The sequence below is a fragment of the Acanthopagrus latus genome, chromosome 8, assembly GCF_904848185.1.
Source record: "Acanthopagrus latus isolate v.2019 chromosome 8, fAcaLat1.1, whole genome shotgun sequence".
NCBI classification, from domain to species: domain Eukaryota; kingdom Metazoa; phylum Chordata; class Actinopteri; order Spariformes; family Sparidae; genus Acanthopagrus; species Acanthopagrus latus.
In genome coordinates, this window is record NC_051046.1 from 9,137,721 (window position 1) to 9,146,149 (window position 8,429).

At 41.7% G+C, this 8,429-nt stretch overlaps 1 protein-coding gene and 1 long non-coding RNA gene across 3 annotated transcripts; one reads left to right on the plus strand and one right to left on the minus strand.

The window, feature by feature from the left end:
• The first annotated feature begins 344 nt into the window (after positions 1-344).
• Positions 345-4,828, plus strand: lysmd4 (LysM, putative peptidoglycan-binding, domain containing 4). Of its 2 annotated transcripts, none has more exons than XM_037108236.1 (3): positions 345-563; positions 2,456-2,733; positions 2,840-4,827. In XM_037108236.1, the coding sequence occupies exons 2-3, from the start codon at positions 2,470-2,472 to the stop codon at positions 3,389-3,391; spliced, it is 816 nt and encodes a 271-aa protein (XP_036964131.1). In that variant the 5' UTR covers positions 345-563; positions 2,456-2,469; the 3' UTR covers positions 3,392-4,827. The 2 variants fall into 2 exon arrangements, with proteins under 2 accessions (XP_036964131.1, XP_036964132.1); XM_037108237.1 differs by lacking the exon at positions 345-563 and adding an exon at positions 574-838 and having other exon boundaries at positions 2,840-4,828.
• On the minus strand, positions 3,993-6,789 carry LOC119024980. Its single transcript, XR_005076659.1, has 2 exons — positions 5,806-6,789; positions 3,993-5,485 (listed from the first exon to the last, which is right to left on the minus strand). It is a non-coding gene; the product is annotated as an uncharacterized LOC119024980 (long non-coding RNA).
• Positions 6,790-8,429: the final 1,640 nt, after the last annotated feature.

The window sequence follows — 8,429 nt, forward strand, 5'->3', positions numbered from 1 at the left end:
CATGCACCGAAGCATCATTTCAAATAGTTATTTGTCTCACACCTCACTGCCACTCTATTTTCTTATAACGCTCCATGATCCAGCTTGACTTCATGCCAACTGACAAGACTGACAGCTATCACATGAATTCAACATTTCAGTGTTATTACAACAAATTAAATACATGTCACATTTAGGAAACAGTATGATAGTGAAACCAAACTCAAGAGTGAAAATGGTTCTGTGAGTGAAATGAAAGAAATTACACTAAAAATTCCACATTAGTAAAATCATTAAATGTATTATTATTATTATTATTATTATTATTATTATTCTTCAGATCGTTGATTGGAAATAAAACGGATTGTTAATACGTAAGTCATGTCACCATCCATCAGTGTGTGGCAGTAGCGCATCTCAGCTACCTTCTTCTACTAAGAGCACGAAGAAGAAGTCGGCTAACGGTAGCAGCTAGCGCCACCAGTTGCTGTCGTAATGTTAGCGAGTCTATTCTCAGTCAACCTGGGGAGGACAGCTCGGGAAGGCGGCGGCTTTCACTACTGTCGTCAAAGCAGTTGGATAAGGTAACTAACTGTAGCATGGGGACAGCGCGGTCTGAGTTTAAAGCGTCTGTGAAACTGCGTTTCCTGTGAGTGGCGCTCCCCGCCACACGGGCTAGTTAGCTAACAGTAGCTGGAGTGAGACTGTTCGCTGACTTGCTCTCTGCCACGGTGTCGTTACTTTGGAGAACACATGCTAAAAGCCCGAGCTAACCTGCTAGCCTCTCAGCTAGCGGGCTAACGTCAGTGCTGCTTTCAAGTGCTCTGCGAGAGAGTCGTCTACAAAGTTGTAAATAACGGTACGGCTTGCTGTGCGGTCCAAATAATGTAGGGAAATTACTGTAAGACGGGAGAAATGAATTGTTTAAAACGAACAGTTCGGTTGGATGAAATTAGTCAAATATATTTTAGAAGGATATTCGCGTTGGTTTGAGAAATCACATATCAGCTGTGAGGCGACGCAACATTAAAGTTAAGTAAAGTTAGCATTAATAACTTGCATGGTCAGTAAAATAATGTAAAAAATGATTATGAATGTAATATTCTTTGAATAGGGTGCTGTCACTCGTAAGTGCGACTTAGGCGACTTTGTTCAGGCAGGTGTGAATTCAGTATTATAGACAGAACAACCGTGCCGAGATTTGCACTACTCTTTCCTCCTTTTTTTTAATGCCGCTGAACTGACCCGCAAGTCAAATATGGTGCGGTTTGTTTGCGGTGCCAACGCTAAGCAGACTAATCCAAGTCAATGAAATCCAAACATAAACACCTATCAAGTTTATACGATCAAAGATCAAGCAAACGTTGAACAATCTCCGGTAACATTGGCAACGCGCATGCGTGTCACCCCCCTGATTTTTTCTTTTTTTAATTATACATTATAACGTAAATCTGGTCAGATGAGTTGTGTTTGTGTCCTGCTCCTCTTTTATAAGTGAGCAAAACATAGTGATTACACTCTTATGTGACAGCAGCTGTCATCAGGAAAACTCTTGATGACATACAAGACTGATTTTTTTAACTACCAGTTACTGAGAGGGTGCCCACTGGATGACCCCCTGACCTTTCAGCACTCTTACACAATTTCATTTTTAAGGCAGGCCAAAGAACATGACTCATGAAATGTTTTTCATACCAACGGTATAAAGAGCCAACTGGTTGTTGGCTGCTAGTAAGACCAGCGCAAGGACATAACCATTTATTGTGGTTGGACAATTTAATTGGCTGTGGCATTCAGATGAAGCTGCCCACTCAAGCCATTTGGGTCTGCCACTGCAGTTTAGTCTTAAGCAGATACAGTGCAGTTAAGATTTAGGGCTGCTCAGTATCTGCCCTTTGCCTTTGCAGAGCGTAGGACTCTGCGGCACATTAAAAGTGCATTAGGTCATGGGTAAAAAATGGGGTCATCTGTCATTGGATCCAGTAGATTTATAGTGACACTGCCCAATACCCACTTTGGAGCCTGATGATGTTTCAAAACTTCACTGAACATGAATATTAGGCTTCCATAGGAATGGTCACCCTCCTTTTGGCACATTTTTCTGTACATTTTTAAGTGTAGTTTTATGTTACACAGATTCTCAGTTCGTGGACTCTCATTGCTACAGGAAAGATTCAATTCCTATTTGGTACTGAACAACTACACCTCCTGTTAGGCCACGACAGGGCCTCTTCAGAAATATTAATTGCTAACAAAACTTTCAAAATCTTGATTCCTGAGTTGCTTATATTTTTCAGAATTTTCAAAAAGACAAAAAGGAAAATCTCTCTAAAAAAATGCCATTTAGTTGCACAAGGTTGTGGAGCAGATGCTAATTAGAGGTACACTGTATGTATGAATAAGTCTAACTGTGACCTACGTATCTGAGACTTGCGTTTAATTGTATCCTTGCTTTAATGTTGGACATTCTTCACAGGCTGGTGTTTGACTATGCGGCGGGGGGAGCAGGGTCCACGGGCTTTCCAGGCCCCGGTGGATGTCCATGCCAGTGCAGATGGCCAGGTTTACATGTTCAGGAGGAGGCAGAATGAGTCCGCTGGATCCTCTGATGATGAGGAGCTCAGTGTCATTGAGATGCAGCCGCGGGTTTACCAAGAGCAGGAACAGGACAGACTGAGGAACGTCCAGCTGCTGGAGCGGGAGGTGTTAGACGGCGACAACCTCAACAAACTCGCACTGCAGTATGGCTGCAAGGTAAAGATTTGTGACAGCAGCTGATGTTCTTTGTATATTTCTGGTGTTGTTATCCTCAATAACAGTGATGACAATTATGTATCTTTCTTCGTGTTTCTGCCCACAGGTGGCTGATATAAAACGGGTGAACAACCTTATGCAGGAACAAGATCTGTTTGCACTGAAATCTATCAAAATACCTGTTCAGAAGCACAGCCTTTTAACTGAGACTTGCACGGACCTACGAGACCCTGCAGAAGAAATGCCACATTCATCTGCAGCACCATCAACTTCTCAGGACAGAGCCAGAGCCCAACCACATCTACAGGAGGTCACAGACTTTCTAATGGAGGTGGACCACGACATTGAGAAACTGATTCAGACCACGATTGATCAAGATGATGATTTCTTGGATAACTCGGACAGACGGCAAAGGTTTGGTTTCAGAGGACAGCGCCTGACCAGTCCCGGTGCGGACTGGGGCATCCAGTGGTGGAACGCTGTAGTTGCCATGCTTCTAATTGGCATCGTCCTGCCATTATTTTATGTAATTTATTTCAAAACAAAAGATAATGGAGCAGTTTCCCCGACAGATGGTAGTGGTGCTACACATTCAGCCAGCTTGTCTTCAAATGCCTCAGTGACAACAGATGTGTCGCTTTCTCAAAACCCAGGATAGCTCAGACAAGAGTCACAGAAAACCTGAATTTTTATTTAAGAATGTTAGGTTGGATAGTCTTGGAAGCAGGTGACGGTCAGGTTGAATCCAAATTTCATCTCAGTGCAATACCATCATGTGTGTAGTTTCCAACAGCAAATGTGACATTTATATTTTCCACTATAACTGTGATGCTTCACACCTCAATGATTGTCTTGAAAAAAAAAAACAAAAAAAAAAACGAAATAGCTGCACAATCATTTTTGTGACTTAATGACACTAACATGAGTTTTCATATGGAGCACAATTGGCTGAAATATTACTTTTGGTACTGTTTGTTTTGGGGGGAGATTTCAGTTCATCATTATACTATTTTTAAGGTATTGGGCTGTATTCAGACTAAATCAGGCATTGCAGAGATGAAGCTCAGTTGTACCGCAGTGTTGGAGGACACAACTGGGAGAGTATCATTACTGTCTGTCTCCTGGAAGCTTAATGTTGTTTGAAGCACCAAGCAACATGGTGGACCTCTGATTGTTTGTGCATGTCCCTTTTTAGTTTTTGCCATTATGATAGTGTTTCACCTGTTTCATTAGTTTTTTCGCCACACAGCCTCTGCTCTTTTTTTTTTTTTGACAACCCAAGCAGTCCGCACTGCCTTAACGGACTACACACATTCAGATTGAAAGGGTGGACTGGACTTTTCACTGCAGTGCCTAATTAGGTCTGAAGGCCTTAAATGGTAATGCAAGCACTATGCAAACATCCACCCGGTAGATATTTCTTTGTAGGCTTTACCACAACTTTTCTTTCTAGCCGTGCCTTTTGCCAGTTTAAACACATCAAGTGACATAAAATCTGTGTTGTGTATCAGGCGTAATCTTGATATCTGTCCCAATACAGTTATATATTTTTAGACTTTTGCCTAAAAATGGTAACATTGGAAATGTATTGTTACTGTTTGAGTGAAAGCTGTATTTGACATGGGTGTGAGCATTTTTTGTGTGCCTTATTTGATGTAAGTTATTTTTTGTGTTTGTGTGTTTATTAAGTTATTGCCATGCACGCCATGCCTTTTCTCTTGTACAGTGCTAGAAGTGTAAAATTGTGTTTACAATAAGAATTTGGTGCAATATACTTCACCATGTTCAATTTTATCAGTTCGTGGACACCTTACTGTCTTTAAAGTACAGGGTGTTGCAGTTTGAAAATGTAATTTACTCACCTATAAGCTCTCTGAGTGAGCTTTGCGATACAGGAAAGTGCCTTAAACCTTCACTGTCAGGTGTGTATTGTATAGCACACGTTATCTTACATTGTTTGATGGGTACCTGGGTCCACCATGAACAATGGGTGGCTTGTCCAATGCACTTTTTAAGATCTGAAGTATTTTAATTTAATGAAACTGGAAAATGTATTATTGCCATATTTTTCGAACTAAATCAATTTGACGTTGATGGATGTGCAAGAATGTTTTTATTCGGCATGTAGCTATTTGAATACAAACTTTATAGCTTGAGTGTGTCTCTGACGTATACTCTTGTTTCCTGTGACTTTTTTCCTCCAAGAATTGTATTCATGCCGGTTTGTTAGGATCAGACACACAACTTACTGGACAGCACATATACAACTACATACATATACAGTATGTTGTGTAGCTATATTATGTATTGTGGAAGTACCCCTTAATGCAAAGTTTAGAATGGTTGATTAGTTGCAGTGCCGACAGTCACCAATGGATGGCAGCATGCACAAATATTTGTGTGTCGATTATTGGAGGGATGGCGACAGACAAGTTTACTTCCTGTATCTCCTGAGTAAGAGTGCATGCAGGATGGGTATATGGTTTATTATAGCGTTTTAAAAATACAAATGACTAAAACAGTCAAAAAATGATTATAAAGAAAGTTTATTCCTTCTCCCACATCCAAGCCAAAACATGTGTACGAGGTTAGGATGAGAATGCAAATCTGACAGGGATTCTGAAATGTTTGTTAAAGTGTTACATGACCCGAGCACTATACAGAGGTTCTAGATTGCCAGTTTTCATAATCTGGCTTAATTTGAGAGAACTTCAGAGTCTTCAGAACTTGTTAGCCATCAAACCTGTCAGCCCTCTCTGTCCTAAATGAATGAGTCACGTTAAAGGTGCTATATACAGCGAGTGATTGCAACATTTGCAGTTATACTGGCTAAAGCTAATTAACTATCATGTCTTCTGTAGCCTGTAGCATGAACACATGAAGTTAATTGTGCATTGAGAAGAAAGTCGAGTTGGAGCTGTAAGTAACTCATGTGCACTAACATGCACACGCAGCCAGTCCAGCTACCAAAACAATGACCGGAGAAGATGGATAACAACATGTAGTATATGCAGGAAGTGTGATGTTACTCTCTAGTCAGGATGCCATTAATGCACTATATCTTTATACAACATAAAGCTGTTAGCTGCTATAATAATATTTAAAATCTCATTTTTAAAGCCAATGTATAGACTTAAAAACATGTAAATCGTACAAGCTTGGACACCACAGTTAGTGTTTTTATCTATGTCTCAGCGATGAATAACCATAAAACTCAAAGTAGAAAGGAAATACAATTTCGCACAGTAACACGAGCAGCAGGACAGAAGGTGAATTTCAATGCAAAATTAATTTGTTTTGCTTTCCCCATCTGTGCAGAAGTCAAACCACAATGTCGGCACTGCTAAAACTTAAAGGAAAGTCAGTGTCTAGCCCCTGGATGCTCGCTGTGATGGGGTCTGAGCCTGGATATTCTGTCCAAACTTTTTTATACCCTACATTTAACGCCAAAAAACACCCCTGAGAAACATATTGATGAGATTTTAAGTGATGTATCATAGCCACCTGGACCGCTGAATAGATCAGGACATTTTTGATTGTGTAAACAAAAAAGAAAAAAAAAAGCCCTTTAATCGCTGAACGTGCACGTTTAAGTCCTCCACGTCAAACAGTAGTGCTGTCACCCGCAACCCAAGTGCAGGGGAGAGCAAGCTTCATGAGGACTTTCCGAGACTTGAGAACAAAAGTTGTAGTTTAGCTCTTTTACTGCAGAGGCTTTATGCCTTTTATTATTCCATGACCTGAGACCCTCATCTCATAACTGCAGCTCACGAACCCTGCTCTGATGTAGCTCCAGGCCGCAGAGCTCTGGCGTCCTGCCAACTCCCAGGCTGAGTCTTATCCTACTGTTGATGCATGGCGCCCCCCCACCTACCCCCACCACCAACCTGGACACTTCTACTCCCTGCCTTTTCTTTATTTGATGAAATCCATATCAAGTTTGCCTGTGCAGAAGACAGATTTACTTAATGTAATCACATGCTTACTGTTAACAATCCAAATATGGTGTGAATGATTAGTTTTAATGTGATCAAGGTTTTTTTTTTCTTCTGGTGGACTTTGGCTTGAAAATAAATGAATCTACTTAAACCATATGTGTGCACGGGCGTGTTTTTGATGGTGGTGGCACTGTAAAACGGCTGGTTTTGGATCCAGCACATTTTTTAGGGGTAGATCTTGGCCTTGTGGAGGTGGGGGCAGAAGCGGAGGGGGTTTTCCCCTTGAACAAAGCACAGCCATCCATCCAGTCTTGGGTGGAGGGTAAATAGAGTGAAAAAGATTCACGACCGAACCCGCAGCTCTGCAGCTTTAAGAAGTTTGCACACTTGAGCAGCTGGCAGTGGGCCACTTGGCCAACATAAACAGCCGTAATCCTTTTTCCAAGGAGCTTTCAACACTCATCTCTCTGGCACATCGGCCACTGACTCACTCACTCTCTCTCTCTCTCTCTCTCTCTCTCTCTGACATTCTTGCCTCGTTGCAGCTCTGCGAGGCGGTCGCCAGGAGGCACTGTGACCCTGGCAATGCAGAGGCTGTTAGGCTCATGCTGTTGATCATTATTCACTGCTAAGGTATGTGCCTTCCTTTGATTTTCCCCTGAAGCGAAACAGGTCTCAGTTTTCACTCTTTCTCAGTGCGAGCGGAGGCTTAGTTTTCACGATGCCTTGTTGACCTGAAGCCCACAGAAGTAGGGGTTGTTCTTCAAATTGGTGTTGACAAAAAGCAAAGCAGCGAACATTCATATGGTTTTCTGTTCCTCACCTCCGGACACTCTCACTTCACATCAGCTTTTTTTTTTTCTTTCTCTCTCTCTGGTGAAAGGTTTGCAGAAGCTCTTTAAAGCCCGCCCTCACAAACTCAAAGATAAGAACTGAAATGAAAATCTAAACTGTCTTACATGTATTCATTTAATAAAAGAGAACATAATTGTCAGGATTATAAAACAAGAAAACAATCTGCAGGACTTCTGTGTGAGCTGAGGCTCAGGTTTGTGTCTGTGGGGGCAGGGAGATCCAGGGTTCTGATTTCCTCCGCTCCCGGGGGGATTTGGCAGACACAGGGTAATTTGTAGTGAAATTTCCAGCACAGTTTGTTTTGCAGGTGGCTGAGAACGAAGGCAGGGCGTGGTGGGGAATGAGAGAAGCAATTTGCTGTCTGTGGGCTGTGAATGTGTGTATTGTTGCACAGCAGTAGGTTCAGTGTGGTGCTGGTATGTGCTATGGTCGGGGCCGGACTCGATGGAGGGGAGGCAGCACACAGCAGCAAGCAGAAAAACCAAAAAGCACAGCTAGTATATATGTTGAAAAGGTTTTCATTAAATCGACTTTCTACATGTTTTGTTGGAATTTGTTGACAGCAAAGTTAAATTAATCAAAGTTCTTGTCTTTGTTCTGCAAATACGAGTCTTTCTTCACCCTTCCGAGCATGGAAAGACTATGTCAGATTGACACAGGCGTCACAAATCAGGAGGAAAAAAAAAAGAAAAAAAAGAAAGAAATCTGTGAGAGAGGTCACATGACAAAGCAACATGAGTATGTATTCGGAGCGTCTTGCCAGAAGACATTTCAGTCTCACAGTCTTCGGGGTGGATTCAATTAAAAACTCTTCTCTTTGAATCCCCGGCCAGGATTTCGATGTATAAATCCATGCCAGATGTTACAGCGCCACTTGAAGAACACACAAGGTGTTAAAGAAAA